General features: G+C 38.6%; 2 protein-coding genes across 2 annotated transcripts in view; one reads left to right on the forward strand and one right to left on the reverse strand.

Moving 5' to 3' along the window:
• The first annotated feature begins 277 nt into the window (after nucleotides 1-277).
• LOC140241552 (meiotic recombination protein REC8 homolog) lies at nucleotides 278-15,957 on the forward strand. The gene is made up of 18 exons (XM_072321287.1): nucleotides 278-339; nucleotides 1,161-1,263; nucleotides 1,667-1,735; nucleotides 2,132-2,274; nucleotides 2,652-2,748; nucleotides 3,288-3,399; nucleotides 4,333-4,417; nucleotides 4,920-5,005; nucleotides 5,869-6,002; nucleotides 6,618-6,876; nucleotides 7,010-7,177; nucleotides 7,600-7,660; nucleotides 8,819-9,039; nucleotides 9,612-9,723; nucleotides 11,249-11,321; nucleotides 12,143-12,385; nucleotides 13,058-13,164; nucleotides 13,937-15,957. The coding sequence occupies exons 2-18, from the start codon at nucleotides 1,208-1,210 to the stop codon at nucleotides 14,017-14,019; spliced, it is 2,109 nt and encodes a 702-aa protein (XP_072177388.1). The 5' UTR covers nucleotides 278-339; nucleotides 1,161-1,207; the 3' UTR covers nucleotides 14,020-15,957.
• Nucleotides 15,958-17,204: 1,247 nt separating this feature from the next.
• Nucleotides 17,205-21,025, reverse strand: part of LOC140242095 (uncharacterized) — a 55,890-nt gene continuing 52,069 nt past the window's right edge. The window contains exons 18-19 of the mRNA XM_072321855.1: nucleotides 20,580-20,658; nucleotides 17,205-19,706 (exon numbers count right to left, since the gene is read on the reverse strand). Of these exons, the coding sequence (XP_072177956.1) occupies nucleotides 19,610-19,706; nucleotides 20,580-20,658 (176 nt within the window). The 3' untranslated portion in view covers nucleotides 17,205-19,609. The remainder of the gene's footprint in view (nucleotides 19,707-20,579; nucleotides 20,659-21,025) is intronic.

Below are 21,025 nucleotides of genomic sequence, written 5' to 3' on the forward strand. Positions count from 1 at the left end.
TGGTATAATAGGCCCAGTGAACTTTTTCCCGCCACTTGTCTTCTGTTTACGGTGATACAAACCGCGGGAACTTTCAGTCGGTTCGTGATTGGTCAAAGTTGTTTCGTAGGCGTGGTTGTAGATGTAAACCTGCCGATGATTGGATAGTTTGTCATCCTTAGCTATTGAGACGCGATAGCTCTTCGTGTATGATAAACATCATCATGTGTTTATTGTGATGATGGCCCCCCCATGTTGTTATATGTTAGCCCCATCATTCGAAGAGCTACCTACAGTATAGAGAGAAGCACGATATTGCAAAACACTCAACGGTGACCTGACTGTGGTAGATCATTACTGGTAAGTCACTAAATAAAGTGGTACACTGGTACCTGGTATTAATTACCTGAATTGCCTATGCGTATGATGACGCTAAGTAAGTCAGTCAGAGTTGTAAGTTAGAGCTGTCTAACGTTTGATACAAGTAACGTTGGTTAGGGGGCCATTCAACGGATCCAAACTTGAGCCAGTTATGGGCTAAGCCTACCTGTTAACTTGTTTAGTTCAATGTGATTATTACCTGAATTACCTACGATGACTCCCAGCAAGTTGAAGACTTGTAACCGTTGGAGAGCCATTCAAAGGATTCAATCCTGAGCCAATATAATGAGGTAGAACTCTTAATGTTTTAGTATCCGCGGGACCGCGCCACGGGCACGGGGTGGTCAACCTTACTTAGGCCCTATTTGTTAGATGCAAATGCAGTCAGGATCAGAGTTGTATAAACGTTAGATTACAACTGATTGATTTTACAACTGATTGATTTTTTTTTTCAGTTGATTTTAGTTAGGGCATGTAGGCCTGTTAGATTTTATGCTTCTGTTTCCAGTGATCATTGACATTGAGCTTAACAGTTAAAGTTTGATAGACTGAAGGCATTGATTTTGATCTCAAAAAATTTTGGTGCATTACATTGAAATTTGGTCAATGCCGGTATGGATTTAACCGTTAGACTTGTAAAGTGTTGACCAAGTTTCTCAAGCTGGTCGGCGGGCTCATCAACACTGACGACAGCAGAATAGCACTTGGCTAGGCAGCCTGCTGCCATGCTGTAGTCTGATCAGTAGATCGGCTGCTCCTGAAAGATGGATTATGGACCAATTCTGTGTTTTGCATTGCAGACTGACGGAAATCAGGTAGGCCTACCCAAGAAACAGAAGAGGCAGCCATGTTCTACGCACACGACATTCTACAGAAGAGAGGAGGGAAGTTTGGTGTCATTTGGTAAGAAGCAGAATGGTAGGATGATGCAATTTGTACTAAATTGTAGATCTAAAAAAAAAAAATGATATGTTAAATAAAATAATTGTTATGCAAAGCTTATGATTTAAGCCTATTCTGATTTTCTTTTTGGAGGGGAATGTATTTTTTTTTTTTTTTTTTTTTTGGGGGGGGGGGTTCTTTCAGACCACATAGAATTATGTTGGTTTGACTATTGACTGTGTTGATATTGTGGCATGTATATTTTCAGAGTTGGATTTTTGTCCCTGTGTTATTATGTTTTCTAGATGACATGTTTCAGCCTGTGTTGATTGTTTGATGTTTGTGTGGTATTTTTTATCCCATCCATTCATCCCTGCCTCATATTTGTCTTCACCGTTCTGCCATTATTTCCCCCACATCGTAGGATTGCTGCTACCAAGGGAGTCTCTCTTACAAAGCGGGACTACTGCAGTGTGTGTGTTCCAAAATCCTGGTGAGGTTTTTTTTTTTTTTCACTTTCATTTTCTTTTCTATTATGTGATACTGCAAACTACAGCTATAGATAGGAAAAAGAATTATAGCCATATCTAAAGAGATAAAAATTTATTTTCTGTCTTTGTATTTTCCAGGACTCTGTAAATTGCTAAACTTTTCCAATACCCTGTGAATGGTTTATAGCAATTAAGAATAAGAGGAAACCATAAGAGAACACTTGATATTTCCAGAGAAACTTGTGTATGGACAATTTTTGTTGATTAAACATGTGCAGTGTTCTTAAGATGAGATTTTAATGATTTCATATCTAAGCCTGATGACTGGAACAATAAAACAAGCTTTCTTCACTGTTCTGTTTTCATTTTTCTATTTGTACATGCTGTTTCTTCAACAGCGAAGACATCATCAATTACATCACCCTCAGAGCTCCGCCCATCGGGCCCAAGGGGTCCCGCCCACGTTTCTCCCTCTACCTGTCTTCACAACTGATGGTGGGCGTGGCCAGGGTCTTTGAGAAGCAGTTCAGTTACTTCATTGGTCAGTTCACAAAAACTAAAGAAGGCACAGCATCAGAAGCATTCAGATACTTATTTGCAATGTACTATGTTCTGTATAATCAGGTATATTTGTTCAGTCAGGGTCCATAAGCTCTGGTGGCTATGCATTTCTCATACTTGATGTATCTTTCTGCAGTTGAAAAGATATCTGAGTGTCTTCGTAAAATTTTTGTCATTCTCCCTACAGAACAACACATTGACACATTTTGTAAAATTATGTAAACCTGGAGATAGCATGCATGAAGTATTTTTGTATGTCCAATTTGCTATTCAACAATCACTACATATACTATGGTTCCAATCTGACTTTGCTATCAAGATCTCAGAATAGATATGATCCCATGTTTGATGTTTCAGTTGATGTTCATGAACTCCACAAGCGCACTTGTCGTCTGACGACGGGGAGCTTTGAAGATCCCCTCTCCACTCACATTCAGCTGAAGAAATCCGCAAGGTTAGTCACTTGCTTAGATATCACATCACCACCTTTACTTTCTTCACCATGCAGAATGACTTAAAAAAACTGAAGAAAATGAAATTTCCCATTAACCCGGATTTAGGTTCAATGATTCTAACGAGCTTTAATTTTGCTTCACTTGCATTGCTGTTAAGTGTTTCAAAAGTTATTGCAATATGCTGATACAGATTCTTGAATATTTCCAGAAATATTCCCACCCAAATTACCCTGCCTTCCAATGGTATTTCTCTTGATAATGGATATTGTTTCTGTGAACAACCAGTAAAAAGCATTTTGTGGAAAATATAACTTCTTTATTAGAAAATATTAATGTGAGAATTTTTGTTTCAAAATTCCACTGATATTTATGCAGATCAATCCCATATCTCTGATTTGTTACTCAAAAGCCTCCCTAACTCCATTTCTGATGTCATATGCTCACACTCACTTATGTCATTAAGAGAAAGTTTAGTATGTTAGCTTGTTTGTCCTACTCAAAGAATTATTCTGTGGTTCCCTTGCTATACTCCCATCAGGTCCGGTAATTTCTGCACCATGCCAGAATCCGCTTTGTTTCACGATGAAGAGTTTGGGGTCATGCGTGGGTCACTTGACGTCAGCCCTGACCCACTACTCCTGCCAGAAATTGTAAGTTCTGAAAGACTGCATGCTACGACGTGTGTGAATATACACATGCATGCATGCAAGCAAATGAACACAATACTGTAAAAGCATTATTTTTTAATACAGATATTTTTGCAAATGAGAAGATCACAGACAGTTTCGTGAGTTGTGATTTGACAGAGAGGCTGTCATAGGTGCATGCCACTTTTACTGTACTTGGTGATACATGTATTTTCAAATTCACCAAAATTAAACCCTTGCGAACATGACAGCTTTTCCAGTACCCTAGTTTTTTAAAGGGAGGGAAAAATTGAGCTGTGGTATGATAGAGGAAACTCTTTATTTGACAAATGTTTGGTCTACATCTCTTGACAAGGAGTTGATAGTAAGTTTTCTGTGTCTACCTGTAGGCATTGATAACTTGCCTCTAAATGTTTTTATTACTTCTTAATAATTTTTCCAATAATAATGTGGGAGATAACTTCTCTTTCACTTCTGGGCAGGGATCAAAAGTGCTTTCAGGGGAAAGCCAGTCTAACAAATGTATTAGATTACAAATGCAACCCAACCTCAGTTATTGGCCCTGTTGGCACCAGCGACCATCTGGATAAGTGATACTGTTTGACAAGCAAGTTATGCTCAAGTACAACATTTTCAATCAAGTTATGTTGGGGATATACGGAAGGCAATGTCTATGAACTGTAATAATACAATAATTTACTTAGTATTTTTATGTTTAATGTTTAGATAGAATAAGATATGACTAAAAATACCTCCTCGTTTGTGTAGCCAATCTACCTTTGAAACATTCTTTTGGGGTGTTTATGTTTAACTCCTCAGAGATGACTAAAAGTGAGTCGTTGAGAATCAATAGATTGAAAATAAATAGCACTTTAATATCTTAATAACATACTGCACTAGTATATGTAAGATCCGATATCTTTCTTCCTAATGCAGGAGCTGATATCTGTCAGTCCCTACCGTGCTGCCAAACTCTCAACTTCTCTACTGGAACTCAGCCCCTCTCAGATGGAGAAACTTGGTAGGCCTATTAAGAAGTCAAAAATATGTTGTGGTGGTTGTCGCTGTTATCTTTTTTTTTATTTCAACTTTAGTACTGTCCGGTTTGATTGATAATCATTTACCGAAATAATTTCTGGACATTGCTTACAAAACTCAGTCATTGTTTAACATCACATTAGGTGTTAGTTTTTGAATGTTGTATAATTTTTTGTTTATGATGATGTGTTGTTAATTTTTTTTTCAACTGTTGGAAGAAAACCTCCTATGGCTTGATCTTTGGTTGCACTTTGCAAGGAGAAAGTGGTCTAGACTCCTCAAATCAATCAACCCCTGGATTGTATTCAAGTTAAGCTGTGGGGCTGACTATAAAAATTGCACATTATGTTTTGCCTGGATTTGGCTTGTGGTGAGAAATACCTTACAGGAGATTATTTTCCCTGCACTAGAAAAACAGCATTCACTGAACTCTGAGTAATGTCTTCATTTCTATATTTCTTATCTATTTCTCGATATGTTTATAGTGATAGAAAGCCCATCACACATTGTATCCAGTGCAGCAGAGATCAGCTTGAAAGAAGAAACCTCGCATGAAGAGGAGGAAATTCAGGTAATCCTTGTATCATAGACATGCTAACTATTCGGCCAGGACGTCTTAACTGGAGAAAAGTGTGTAATATTCCTAGAGTTCTGTGTTTCCTACTGTTTGTAGGCATTAGTATGACATTTGATACAATGTTGCGCTGTGAATTCTCTTTTCTATTTGATTCAAGCTCTGCATATATTGTCTTATTTTATTGTTATTCTGCATAGAGAGAATGCTGACATATTTGAAGATCAAGAAGCAAATGAAAAATGGCCAGTAGATATATAAATTTGAATACATCTGCTCCCAAAAGAAGGTTGAGGAAATAAAAAGTTTTGCAACTGACACACAAATGTCACAATTTCAGACCTTTCACAAGTTTTAAAATTCTGTGAAGTCTATGGCTTATAGTAAAAGAGTGAAATTTGTTACTGAGAGCCTTTTACTGTTTTTGAAGGTGAAAATGTGTAATATTTTGATAACAGAATCAATCAAAATGAAAATAGAGTTGTTTCAGAGATCTAGGGGTAGAACATTGTTCTTAGAAAGATTATGCCCATTTTCAACATGAAATGAGGGCATATCTCAAGGTAGCATGAAGCAGCATCTAAAAGGGCCTACTTCGTATGAAAATAGGTATTTCTATATAATAGTTATGCTCGTGTATAGTATGGATTTATAAAGATATACCATCATATCTGTCTGCATATGTAAACATACATACAGAGAAACAGAGAAATGTATGCTATGCACAAGTGTGCATTCAAATGGATATAAATATCATATAATATACTGGCAATATTGCTTCAGATTTACTCCAGCTGTGAGGCTGAAAATTAAACATGATACTAGTCTTGGAAACTTGACCTGATTGATGTCCCTGATAGGTACCAGAAGTTGATCTGCCCCCACTTGACGGAATCCCAGACATCATGTCAGAAATGGAGGAGCAGCAGATGAGAGACAGGGAGGATGATATGATGGAACAGTCAAGGGAGGGCTCCAAACAAGACAGAGACAGGTCTGTCAAAAACTCACTGCTACAAATCTACACTGCATGTCTATAAGGGAGCCATAATTCATTTAAAAACAAAGATTAACACTGATAGTAGTAGTAGTAGTAGTAGTAGTAGTAGTAGTAGTAGTAGTAGTAGTAGTAGTCTAGTAGAAGTAGTAGTAGCAGTAGTAGTAGTAGTGTAGTAATGATAATTATAATAATACTAAATACTTTTACCACCATTAATGATGATAATCATAATAATTGAAAATATTGTTCATGATGCTGACGGCTAATGACAGTTGTAATGATGATACCTGTAACTGGGCCTTCGAATCTTGCAACTTTCATAGCCACAAGCCAATTGTTCACAGTTGACTGAATGTACAGAGGCTACTGCTGTGAAACTTGAAACTATAATATTTTAAATAGTTGAGAGTCTGAGCTCTTATAGTGGCTGAGTAGGAGTTGTTCATAGTTAGATTTATGCATTTGGGGTATTTAGGAATCTTAGTAGTGGAAGGAGAGAGCACATGGATTTCTGTGGATTCAAGTACACTGGCGACAGACGGGGTAGATTGCTCTGAATGTTAGTTGATGTGTTGCTCAACCAACTTGACCATCTTCATCGTGCTGCAGAGATGACCAGCTGTGGGCCCTGGATGAACAAACGGGTGAAATCCTCCTCTCCCCGACCACCAAAGGGTCCCCCAGGGGGTTCCTTGCACACCAGGCCATCCTGTCACCAATCCCATCTCAAGAGGAGCCCGTGCCATCCCCAGAGAGGGCGGAGTTGGTAGGAGATGCTGATGTTCAGATGGAAGAAGTGGAGACAGGAAAGGCCACTTCACCCGACAAGCACAAAGATCGTGGACTGGTCACTCCCTCAGCTGGAGCTGTGAGTATCAACTTCCTATCAAGATGAATATTTATTCTTGATTTGCAGATCTGCATACTATACGAACTATAGCCTTGTCATAAGAGGGTGACAAACTGCAAGCAATAAGTTTTTTATCCCTGTTTGATTCCAGGTCATGCTTCCAATCCTTCGCCTCTCACCCATTGATTCCATCACCCCAAGTCCAGCTCACCGAAGGGGACGCAAGCGTCGCCTTGTGTTTGCCGACACCACAACGCAGCTCAGCAAGAAGGATATCCGCCACAACATGGAGACCGCAGCCAGCCTTAATCGGACGGAGGTGAGTTCTTCCTAGGTTTGATGGTCATGATCTTGGTGATGTGTCCTCAGTATTCATGTCATCAGGGCATATATATCTTTCATTCATGTAAGAAAGTCTTGCTTCATTTCTCTTCATCCTCAGCATTGATTCATAGCTTTATAGACAGCATTTGAGTGCTGGATGACATGACAAGTGAAAAATAATAGCCTTGGTAAATATGTAGTACCCATTAGCGAAATGGTGTTCCATAATAACTCACCACAACTGTTAGAAAACACTTTTTATAATAACTCAACTAATGAAATTGAGAAAATAAAAATAACTCTAGACAAGGAACAGCATGACCTCTCTTATATGAACATCTGTCTTGATTCTAAAATGTACAACAATACAAAGGTGACATGATTTTTGTTATAAATGAACATCTCGTGATATTGCAGTCTCTGGCCACAATCACCTATCCATCTGCTAAGGAGCTGTTTGAGGAACCAGCAAGAAAGGGTAGGCAACACCTTCTTTCATATCTATGTTTTAAATGACCTATGGCGTGGTTTGACTGATTTGCTAATAACCCCTGGTTCTGCATTGAAAAATTAGAGAAAAATGTATGAACGCTTGAATTGTTTGTACAGCGCTGTTATTCATATAACGAAGTCCTCAGGACCGGCGGTTTTCTTATGTTATACTTAGAGAAATCTTATGGTTAGCGCTCTAACCACGAGCCGCGGGGGGTCCCCACTCGTAGTTAAGCACCGTGTGGACACAAAAGACAACGAACTCGAAGTTAAGAGTGACCTCGCCGTAACTAGTATCAAAATTTTGTTACCGCCAAGCAGTAAGTGTATAAAGATATTTAGATGATCATTTCAGACCTGAAGTTGTGCATCATTGTAACTAAAATCTTGTTATAACTGTGTCTGTTATAATGATATAATAGGGAGCTTTAGATTTTGACGCGCGGACATTTGAGCCGACGCTTGCCCTGGACGTTCTCCTCTCCCTGCGTTGTGTGGAAAAGTAGCTTTAGATTACGCTGGGACGCAACGTATAAAAAATAAAATCGCGCCCCCATATGATCAGTGCATGAAGAAGCTCTCTACGTCGCAAACTGTGCGGACGTGAAAATAGCCCAGTACGCGTAGTGAAAAACTCAGGCAACGCAAGCTAAAAATAGATTGACTTTACGCGCGCTACTGCGCACTCTCAGAACATGTTTTTTTCCTTTGAATGTCCGCGCGTCTAAAATCTAAAGCTCCCTAATAATGGATTTCATGTAAGTAATCCATAGCCCACAACGGTGTATGTCAGTAGAGAGTGAGCAATCACTGCTTATAGCTAGATATAAGACCCTGATATCTCATGCTTTTGAGGTCCCAGATTTGAATCAGCTGGCAGCAACAGTTACACCCTCTAGTGAGACATTTTACCCTCATTGCATAGTCCATTGAAGGGGACTTAAAGCCATTGATCCCATGGTAGCTTGCTCATTGGCATTTGAGTGGCTTTTTACTTTCCATGTTTAAAGAATCCAAAACACAAGCCATGAAATGTTACTCCTATTAAACACCAGTTGATGTACACATACATCAGCAAAAAGCCTTACTCTCTAGGAAGGTTAATTGACACTGGGGATTTGTTTGTTTGTTTTTTATCATTTAGCGCTGAAGCGAAATCCCACACTGCATCAGTTGTGGAAGTCTCGTGCCCAGCTACGACAGGCCATTGTAGACCCAGAAACAGAGGACTTGGACGCTCCGGCCTGGAGTACGGCCTACATGAGATCCCCAGTCATCCAGCACGGATCCACCACAGAAACCACCAGTGGGGAGGATAAAGAGGAGGATGACGAAAGGATGGAGCTCATCAAATCAGTGCCAGAGGTGATTCAACATTTTCTTTTGTGTGTTTGCTGGAATGTAGACATTGTGTAGATGGTCTTGAAGTGAGTGCCTTCTCTTTCTCTTCTCTTCTCAGTTGTCATTTATGCCGCATCTTTCTTCCATACACTGGTGCTCAATGCTCTTTGCAACTTCTCACCTCAATCACTCAAATCGAAGCCATCCTTACAATGCGTTCACTCTACTCCCCAAGGAGAATTTCAGTGAGACTGCATCTTTATGGTAGCAACAAAATAATAAACCCAACATCATTAGTACTTAGCTTCCTTTACAGGTACCCATTTCATCACCTATAGATAGAAGAAAGAAGCATTGCAGATTAAGAGTCTTGGTCAAGAAAACAAGTGGTGGGACAGTAGGACTTTGAACCTGGGACCTTCTCCACTGAATGCTCAGAGCACAATCCGTTAGACCACAGCACCTCTTTGACTCAAAGACTCGCCTTCCAAGGAAAAGCAGTCCTGAAATGTAATGATGCAACTATACCTTGCCTAATTTAGTGCGCATACTTCTCTGTAATCTTTATAAATTCGTCATTGTTTTACTTCCCTAAGATCTTGCGTCATGAGATCTCGGCTAGTCCAGAGCGTCTGAGAGACATCTCCCTGGAAACCAGCCAACCGCGGGCTAAGCTGGAGGAAACACCCCAGTCCTTTGTCATATCAGGTGGGGTTCTTCATGTTTGCAACCTTAATATACATCCCCTAAGTGTAAGGGGCAGTTAGCATATGTCGCCCAATGTACTTTTGATGTGAATGTAACATGTGGATCAATTGAATAAGAGACAATAGCTAAGTTGCAAGTTAGACTATTTTGATGAGCATGATCTCTGCTTCACACACGCTTACAGTCCATGCTTGAAACTTTGGCAGAGAGACCAGTTCTTTGTACACACACACCTTATTCCCTGCTGCAAAGGGGCAAGTCTTTTGGTCTTGTGGATATTACATGGAGCTCTCCAGTTTTATAGAGCAAATACCTCATGATTTACAATTGGTGAAATCTACTCTCATCAACCCAGTGCAAGTAAGCGGAGAATGGAATATAGCCATTTCATATGTCTTTCTATTAAGACAAGAAATATTTAAGTAAATCAGTAATTGTCCCCGCCGAACGAGTTCGAGCAGGGGACTATGAAACGGGCTCCGTACGTGTGTGTGTCCGTGTGTCCGTCCGTGCGTCCGTGTGTGATCAAAATGTTCAATTCGCTACTTCTCTGTCATTTATGAGCCAATTTTGATTCTGTTTGCTTTATATGATAGCACTACATGGGAGCTTTAAAACTTCTACACAGAATTTCAGTTGTGACCTTTGACCTATATTGTACATTTTGCTACAAAATGCTACTCCTTCGCCATTTCTAACCCAATTTCGATTCCGTTTGCCTTATGTGATGGCACTAGGTGAGGGCTTCAAAACTTCTACACAGAATTTTGACCTTTTCACTTCTTTGACCTTTGACCTTGATTTTTGACCTATATTGTACATTTTGCTACAAAATGCTACTCCTTCGCCATTTCTAACCCGATTTCGATTCCGTTTGTTTTATATGATGGCACTAGTTGAGGGCTTCAAAACTTCTACACAGAATTTTGACCTTTGACTTCTTTGACCTTTGACCTTGATTTTTGAAGTATATTGTACATTTTGCTACAAAATGCTACTCCTTCGCCATTTCTAACCCGATTTTGATTCCGTTTTCTTTATGTGATAGCACTAGGTGAGGGCTTCAAAACTTCTACACAGAATTTTGACCTTTGTCTTCTTTGACCTTTGACCTTGATTTTTGACCTATATTGTACATTGGCGACAAAATGCTACTCCTTCGCCATTTCTAACCCAATTTCGATTCCATTTGCTTTATGTGATGGCACTAGGTGAGGGCTTCAAAACTTCTACACAGAATATTGACCTTTGACTTCTTTGACCTTTGACCTTGATTTTTTACCTATATTGCACATTTTGTTACAAAATGCTACTTCCGGCGGGGACATATATTACGCCCCGCGTAATTTCTACTTTTCCTTGTTGATTGATAAAATGATAATGTAAGTATGCCTTTAAAGCAACTTTATAGCCAAAAAGCTAATGTAGATTGTAGACATTTTTGTAATGGCTAGGACAAATGAAGCACTTTTAAATAATTGATATGAATCATAAATTGATGCCTCTACCTCGTTTTTACATGCAGACACCAGCCGGCTGTCGGAATCAAGGGATAGCTCAAGACAGAAGAGTTTTCACTCCGACACATCTCTTCAGAGGTTAGAGTCCCCAGAGGAAATTCCCAATTCTTATCTTGTAAATGTTTGCCCATGAATGATGTAGTTTACATTGTTATCTTGTCTTTGGGAAAAAGAACTCAAACCAATGACAGCAAGGTATATGCCTAAATTGGTCTACCTCATGCCTCCAAACTCATGCAGAAGCTGCCTTAGCTCTCTTGTTTGATTTGTTTTGATAGAATTTGTAGAATTTTGTCAAATTTTATTTGAGGGTTAAGTATGAAAGGTCAAATAATTGATCCAACAATCTATGAGGAGCATGATGCACTCTGGCATTTGTGTCAAATACCTCCACTCTTACGTGTGTTGTCCAAGTCAGCTAACATGATTGTAATATAACACAGCAATAGATTTGTGAGATATTTTTGGCAAATGTTTTGAGATAGGAATTTGGGAAGTATATGATCAGAGTATGAATCTACAATTTCTCATATTACGCAGTAAATCATCCTGCATGAAGTAGCAGCAATGGAAAGTGAAAGTGTTTGAGTGATATGTAGTGACAGTTGGATGCACACCTCAAACTGCATGGATGAAATGCAGCACAGTATGAGGAATCAAAGAAAAAATCCAGTATTTTCTTTAATACCAGTATTGCATTTGCTTTAAATACAGTTCAAACTGAAATTTTATGATGCAGAAGGTGACTTGTCACTTAAATTTCAGAACTGGCACACTTCAATTAAACTTTGTAGTTTGAGAAATTTCCACACGATCTTGCATTAATTTGTGAGTGTTGCAGTTCCATTCAAAGATTGAGCTTTTTAATTTATGACTGGGTTGGATCCCCTCTGCAACAGAGGCCAACTCCGCCCCACGGGAGACAGCATCAAAGAAGTGGAAGAGGCCATTCCAGAGGAGTTGCTTGACCTTGGAGAGCTTCCATTGTTGCCAGAGGAGGAGCTTGTCACCGTGGAACCCTTGGAGGGACTGGGGGCACCCACTGTGACGGAGACCAGCACCTCGGAGGACGAGGAGGGGAGGAAGAGGAGGAAAGAGAAGAGAAGAGTTGAGGAGATCATCCCACATGATAGTGTGCTAAGGTTTGTTGGACGGTACAGTGTTAGAATTATAGTGCATTTTGTTCAAACGAACAGAGTTACAATGAAATTTTGTTGCAACAAAGTAATTCAGGTCCCAAAACCATTATCTATATATCTGTATATACCTTATTTGTTCACCTATAATGAAATTTCAATATAGTGCGATACCGAAGTTCTGGTCACAATGAGGTAAAATTTCAGCTCCAACATTATCTGCTCTATGCTTCTTATTGTTTATTTGTTTGGTTGTGACGAAATTTCAGTGTAACAAAAGAAAACTGCTAGTCCCGAGGACTTCATTATGACGGGAGTCCACTGTATTAGAATTATAGTGCATTTTGTTGTAATGAACATAGTTATAACGAACTTTTGATGCAGCAAAGTAAGAATTTAGGTTTCTAAAATTATTATCTTTGTAGGCTGTAAAACGTGATATATTCACGGCATGAAATTTTCGCAAATTGGAGCCGATGGCCTCTTTCGTACTATACTGAATGGAGAAATTTGTATGTGTGCATCACATTCATATTGGGGTCAGAGTCATTATTTTCGCATGTCTTTAATTTGATGAATAACACCTGACTCTTGAAATTCGTGAAATATTTGGCATATACAGTAATTGGACTGGCATATTTTGAAAAATGTGTCATGATTTTTATTGCTGTCTTTTAGGGGGATCGGAGAACTGACAGCAGAATACGGTCAAATCACATTCAAGGATCTGGTTCCCATAACGACATATCGCTCAGTGGCTGCAAAGATCTTTGCTGTGTGCCTTGGTAAGTCTAGAGATCATTTTTCAAAAAGATCAACGAAGAAGTTCACAAAATCAACATATCATGTATATAGGATGAATGCCCCAGACCTTTGAAGTGTTAAAACAGAAATAAATGAAATTGCACTAATTTGTTATTATAGCTATATCTGTGGACTCTTGGTTTGAAGTTTGGTTTTCTCCATTGCTTCATAGGAAGATGGATGGTGAAAATTGATACACCTTTGTTCATAAAGTAGCAAAACAGAAGCTCTACTTGTCATAAATCTGATACACATGTGAGATTTTTATTTAGCATAATAAAATGCATTCATGCATGCAGCCATGCTTGGAGACCTGATTAGGTCTTGAAGGAAAGATATAGATTGCACAGTTCTCAGTCAAATCAAACAAGGTTCATTATTTGGTTGAGATATTGTATAAGTCGAATCTAAAGGGATAAAAAAGGGAAAGCCTTGACTTCAGCCCAAGAAGTTTTTGTTTGGAAACCAGGCCAAAGATAAAGGAAAGTTTTCCTTCCATTACATCAGTCATATTACAGGACATGAGTATTTATGGGAAGAGTTGACATTGACTAAAATTTTTTGAGAGCTTTGGTTTCCCTGCATACTAATACTGAGTATGATATTGCTTGTGAATGCTATAAAAGGCCTGTATTTACAACAAAATTGTACGAAAATGTCATCGTTTGCAGACACGTACAATTTCTTCCGAGTCATGATACACCAAATGTACATGACTATTCAACATCTTGATCTTTCCCTTCCTGTCTGTAGAGTATGCAGCAATGGGATTGATCACAGTGCGCCAAGAAAGACCTTTCGCTGACATCTACATCCAAAGAGGGAGGAACTTCTGATCATCCAGAAGGAATCGCTCCATCAGTCTAGATCCTCCTGTGGAGTGTGGGCTTCCAGTATCACTGCTACTAGTGTTGCTGTCAAAAAATCACAAATCTGATATATGATTCTTCCATAATCGAATGTCTTGCCAGTAATTTTTCAGGGAGGTCTAGCAACCAATTATGACATCTGACATGATGAAAGAACTTTCTACACTGAATCCTGAGACTGAGTGGTTGGAAATGAACTGAAGAGCCCAGGTTTGTCTTGAAGCCATCGAGTGCTGTTTAAATGAAAGAAAAGCCTGATAGCATTATGAGAAACATTTTCATTAAAGGCAATATTTGCATGCACAGGAAGCTTTTTAATACAAAGGAAAAAGGACCAAAAGAAACACATAGCATCGATCTATTGAGTGTATATTAATCTAAGTGGCAATTTATTGACATAATGTAATTTCGTGCAGCTGAATCTAATTTGAGATTGTATCACGGGTATTATGTCTCTGACTGTAAGCTTTTCTATAGGAATAATCATTTGTTCATCGTACACTGATTTTTTAAATGATAAGCATTGTGCATGGATACGATCATCAGCACAGTTTTCACAAATAGAGGTGTCTGGGAGGAAACCTTTAGGAAAATCAGGGACTCAAACAGATTTTGGACACAAAATCAACCAAGAAAAGATACTAGCTTTTTGCAGTGTTGTTTATATACTTGTTCTCTGTACTACCATGGTATGATGTGATGTTGTCTATTGTTACGCCAAATTGTGTTCTTGGTGCATATCACAAATTACATCAAATCTCTGTCATATCGAATGGTTTGACTGGTTAACAGTTTACTTGCCACATGCTGTGTTCTGCATATTTCTAGCATGTTCATATTGCATCTGACTTTGTGCAAAATTGATTTCAGTACTTTACCCAAGAAAACAAGAAAAAAGAAAAAAAAATTACAAATACTGAAATAGGAGAAGTTTGAGCAGTGGTGGTAGTCTGTGTGTGTGTGTGTGTGTGTGGGGGGGGGGGAGGGGCTTCTTTTGATGTTCATGTTCACATTTCCAAGAGATTTCTGCACAGCTTCTTTGCCATGATAGATGTGCACATTAATATGCTCTATTCTCTCACCTACCTCCCTCCTCTCTAGATCATGATCTATCTCAGTCTCGTCTACTCGTTCTCTGTCTCTTGGTACAGTGCACTCCCGTTAAAACGAAGTCTTCGGGACCGGCAGTTTTCTTTTGTTATATTAAAATTTTGCTATAACCGAACAAATAAACCGACAAAAAACAAAGAGTAGATAATGTTGTGGTCTTAATTTTCACTTCGTTGTAATCGGAATTTCTTTATAACTATGTTCGTTGTAACAGGAGTGCACTGTACCACTATTGACATCTCTGTACCATACTCTAAGAGGACCTACAGTTGTAACTTTGTAAGTTTGTTGTTTGTGATATGTTACCAGCTTTTGTCAAGACAGCTGAAGCTGCTGTACGTAGTGCATGAGAAAATCTTACCCTGAAATACCCTATTGCAATAATTTGAAATTTGTCAATGTATGTCAAATCAAGAGAATATATCTCATAGAGTAATTCTTGTAGGAGAGATACAGTATAACTTTAGGCAAATCTATTTAGATTTAGGGCATATTCAGCTTATCAATGTTCCCAACACAACCTTATTTTGACGTTTTCATGCATTTTGGCCTGGAATAGCAAACATGACGTGTGTAAACCTGTAATGTTATTGCTGTGTGGCAGGTTCACTTGATGTATTGTTTTCATGTGAGTAGAGCATTCATATGAACCAAGTTTTGTAAATTATTAACATTTTACACATATTAGATGTTTTGATTTATATTCATCTGTTCATGTACAAAAGTTTTACAATGTTCATGATTAATACCTCAGATTTATTCCTATTAAATTTTTAGAGCGATATTTGAAACGGACATACCTCCATCATTATTTGCTTTGTTTTCACTTGTGTGAACATTGTCATATATGTATTAAGATATTTCTTCATGACTATTTAAACTGAGCCTGAAAACTTTTTTGTCACACCGTTTCAAACAACTGGCTTTACCAAATCTCAAAATTATGAAAACCTCCATACTCTAGCTTTCCTTCGCAATACATTTTGTTCATGGTTTCTTAGAATATTTTGAATGGATAGAACAGAGAATAGAGGCCTGCTAGGGCTGAAATAGACATTAACAAAGTTTGAGTACAGTTGAACCTCTCGTATCCGGACAAGTCGGGACCGGGGCTCATCCGGATAAGGGATTTGGCCGGATACGGGAGACTCGATGCTTTATACATGTACATACACATACACATGTAGTGATGTAGCCCATTGTAGTACCACATGTAGTAATGTGTATACTGCAACCTTTTCATTGTTACACTCAGTAACAGACCCCAAATTAGAGGTGTATGTTAATGTTGGAAGTAATATGTAATTCATGTGTGTTTGTGTAGAGTTCTCAAGGAGTTGGGAATCCCCCTTTCCTCCCCTAATTATTTAAAAAAAAAAAAAAATCACGGCGAGATTGCGTCCGTATAATAGAGAGATCCGGATAAAGGGAGGCCGGATAAGAGAGGTTCAACTGTATTGGTAAAGTCAGACAAGGTCAAGGGTCAAAAGGTCAATAAATTTAACACTGAAAAAGACTACTGTAAAAGTGGATATTTTCGCGCGACTAATTTTTCGCGCTTGGTTGGGTAAGAAGAGTTTCGCATGTTTTTAATTCCGTGGAATCAAGACTGCAGCCATTGGAATACATGGGAAGCAAAAATATCAGCGTGCTTTTATTTTCGCGCTAGTTTCTGGTTGTGCGAAATACGCAAAAATTTTTTCGCGTTTTGCGTAACCAGAAACTAGCATGAAAATAAAAGCATGCAGATATTTTTGCTTGCCATGTTCCAGTGATTAATGTCTTGATTCCGCAGAATTAAAAAGTACAAAACTCATCTCACATGGCCGAGTGCAAAGAATTAGTACCGCAAAAATAATCCACTTTTATAGTATACATATATTATTGTATATATATATTTGCCACATCCAAATATGTATGTTTATTGCTGTCACATCATATTCTCTTCTCTCTTGAGCAGCAGGAGACATCTGATTTCATGCTACTCTCGGCACTACTGATTCTTTGGCAAAACACAAAAGAGTCTGAAAACAATGTGGATCATCATTGCAATATCAATGTTTTATTTTTTGTTAGCATTTGTTTACATATCATGAAAATGGCTAATATGCACTGGAATTTTTTCCGCATCAGTAATAAACGCATTTTTTTTTCCTTTTTCCGTTCAGTTTCTGTATTTTCTAAACCACACTACAAATTTATCGAGGGACAGAAAAAAATTGGAGCAGAACTCGTCTCGGCGATTCCCTGACCTCTCTATGACCTAGGAGAATCAACACGATCCGCCTTTCCATCGCTTCACAGATACAATCCTTGCATTTTCCTCACGCAACAAGTAACAGAAAAATATATAAATGTTAACACACTTTTGACCACGCCCAAAGTGGCAAAATTGTCCATGCCACTGGTAACAATCCTCTGTTCTCTTCAACTTCCTGCATAGCACAAAATGACAGCTGTCAGAAAAAGACAAGTCCGACCATAACACTTCTGAAGTACTCCAACACAATGCAATCATTGCTTCATACTCTACATGTTCAAATTTTTCATTAAATAATAAGATGCAAACATTTTATACTTTTTCTTTTTTTCGAACATTTCCTTTTAAAATCCACCCAACTTCACAAAATAAGAATAACTGTTTTTAAAAGTAGCTTCCAAAGTTAAGGGTTTTTTTTTTCTTCCATTACTTTATTCTCGTCACATATTTAAATTCTCAAAAAATCATGCACTTTTCATGAAAAAAGTAATAAATACCAAACGAATTCCTCACAGTATCATTACTGAGTGATGCCAGATTGTAAGCCACTGCGAAAACTTCAAATTCAAAATCAAGCCCGCATGAATAAAGTTGCATACATCCCGCGAACACACACTGCCATCTTTGCAAAAGACAACCTCACATCACTGATCAAACTGTACAGTCCAATGCGAATCCATCACTTTTCTTCCATGAAGTCCTGTCTGTTTATTGTAAATCTAGGGAGATTATAGACATTTACCTTGCGCTGTTCTTGGAGAAGCCTTACCGACCTAAATCTTCAAGTCAATGAATTCCTGCTGGTCATCTCTCCTTTTTCTGCACTACTTCTGTGACAGTAAAAGTAGGTCGATCAGATATTTGAAAAGCAGTAACAATGAAAGGTCGATCATCCCATACAACAATGCAAGCAGCCGTGTACTGTGTTTTGTAACCAGTAACTGCAAATTTACTTGAAACTGTTGCATACATCACTACAATGTATATGGTTTAGTGCAGCCCAAGTTCCAGATGCCACATTACATGAGATGCTATCTGCAGTATATTCTTTATTTCTTTCTTTCTTCGCCTAACAGGCAGTACACCACACCTTGGCAACATTCACAAGCTCTGCTTACCAATGGTTTGAGTGATTCCAAACTTCCCTCCATTTTTTTTAGCCCAAAAAAAAAAAAAAAGGTGCAAGTATTCTAATCAAAGCACACCTTGAATGCATTGGCTTCAAGCACTGTTACGTAAAGGGGGATAAAAGGAATTTAAAAAAAAAAGAAATCCAGTTGTCACAAAGTTCAGTGCACATGTGTATTCACATACACTCAACATTTAAATGGAATATCAATTTTCCCTACTGCAAAATACTAAGTCCCATTGAGCACTCAAACCTGGTCTTGTGAGTGTGAGTATCAAGATTTGTCCTTGTCGGTGATGTCATTCCTTTTAATTCTTCTCCCTTTCAGTGAAACTGTCATCATTCCCACAAGCATCCTCTCATATTTTACTGTTTCTCCATTCCTACCCTGTCATTATCGTCAACTCATCATCATCAATTCCACGAATCAATCGCAGGCTCTGTCTGTCAGTGACAGCTTCACCCTTTTGGTAATTTTTTCGGCACCTTCACACAACTCAAACACGGGGGCACACCCATTCGCAATCCTCTGGACTGTGATGGTTGTGGGACATGTCTATCTGGCTTACAGCTAGGAGACTGGAAGGTTACCTGTTGAAAAATCACTACAGTTCCCTTCTGTTAAACTCTTTTTTATCACAAAAGTCATGTTACACTTACAATTACCACAGTATTTCACCAAAGTGCTCCACCAACAGTGTATAACTGCACTATTGTCAATTTTTTGGTGTTGATCCTCAGTTTTAAATGTCATTGCAAACTAATCTCTTTGGCCATGCGCAAGTAATTCATAGAGACAAACGGTGCTTACATTCATCTTGACAGTGATAAACATCCTAGTCAGACTTCTAACACTGTTGATAGCAACATCCAGGCAATTAGGCAGCTTTGTATTAATTTCTTGAGGCCTGTAATCTTTCGATTTGTATGAGCAGACACAAAAGTCACATCTAATCAGATAAGAACCCAAATCATATGCAAGTGTTGTGTATGTTATGGGGAGTTTAGAGTTCTTTGTGTCACGGTGGATGTGGAATGGTAACACTCGGGGGCTGGGCTCAGTGGGCCTGTAGGCTGCTCTTCTTCAGAGCTAGGTCCTTGACGTTGAAGACCACTTTCTCTTTGTGCTGCTGTGGAGTGGAGGCCAAGCAGAATCTGATTGGCAAAGAATGAAGAAAAAGAGGTGAAAAAAGATAAACATATTTCTCAGTTTTGGTTCTCTCCCTAACATGCAGATTACTCACAACATTACCTTTTGAGAATGTCGATCCAAAAAGACTGCTTCAGCAGCAGCACACAACATAAGAGATACTTATTGACCCATTATTGCCCTGGAATGTTTTCATCCTCTAATTAACGAAATTGACTCTTGCAGAGGGTGCAAGCTGGGCTGTATTGTGGCATTTTGTAAAGTGTAAACAATACGCTAAAATAGTTCAAAATCATCCAAGGAATAACTTCCACACTTGCAATTCAATATGGCCAGCCTCCAAATCATTTTTTGGCATGAATGCTAAGTTTATTCAGTGTAAAAAGAAAAAAAAATCTGGCACATTTCCACAGAACTTTCCACATCTTGATCTGATCTGACTTTGGGACAAGATCTTTTAGCATCCAGTGACAGTCGGACTCATGAAGCACGACAGCCTCTATTCACACATCAAATTGAGTGAGATTCGCAGATGCAACCGGGGAGACACTTCTGTGTTACAACAATTAAAAATACCTCTGAAGTCAGGGAGACTTTATAGTCGTTGTCAAAATGTAAAGAGATTGTCTCTTTTGTTTTTGTCTTTTCAGGGAGCCTCCTCTATAATCAGACGGACTTGGCAGCTCTCTTGCAGGATGTCTTCATAATTGAATACTTCCACAAAGCAAATGCTCACGTAAAAGACAGGGTCCAGATCAATTTGTTACTCAGAAAACTAGCAAACAGGTTGGCTAAATTTGCAAGAAAATATTCTTGGTTTTAGAAACTTGTTTTATTTTTAGGGCAAAATATCAATGATGAACTCTGGGAATTCTCACCTCTTGAATGCCTCCAATTCTCTTTCAGTCTCATCCATTTCGTTCATGTCCACATTCTCTTTCGGAAGAAAGATCTCGTCTGTTGAAAGAAGAGGCACAAATGCCTGTTACATTACATCTGGGTTGTGAGGCGGAAGCGTGTAACATCCACAGATTTCATGCAGGGTTTTGCTTCCTTCTGGTTCAGGAGTAGCATATCATGACAATTTGTTTTTATCTTGGTCTTTGAGGACTTGACATGTGAGAAGTCAACCCATGGAAGTCTGAATACTTGGGGTAGCATATTATACTTCAACAAGACAGAAAACATGACCGCCTGCCTGAGTGTCAAACAACGCCAAGGTCATACGATACACAATAAAGTCACTAAAAATCAAGTCACTCAAACAATTCCTTTACAATGAATTCTTACAGTCAAAGAAAGTTTGAGGTATCCCTCCCATTTA

Source organism: Diadema setosum, chromosome 18, assembly GCF_964275005.1.
Source record: "Diadema setosum chromosome 18, eeDiaSeto1, whole genome shotgun sequence".
Lineage (NCBI taxonomy): Eukaryota > Metazoa > Echinodermata > Echinoidea > Diadematoida > Diadematidae > Diadema > Diadema setosum.

Bases quoted from the DNA above. Each gene is read 5' to 3' on its own strand.
- LOC140241552 (XM_072321287.1), top strand. From the start codon at position 1,208: ATGTTCTACGCACACGACATTCTACAGAAGAGAGGAGGGAAGTTTGGT. The intron at 1,736-2,131 runs GTGAGGTTTTTT...TTTCTTCAACAG, and splicing joins GTGTGTGTTCCAAAATCCTG to CGAAGACATCATCAATTACA. The intron at 9,040-9,611 runs GTGATTCAACAT...TACTTCCCTAAG, and splicing joins TCATCAAATCAGTGCCAGAG to ATCTTGCGTCATGAGATCTC.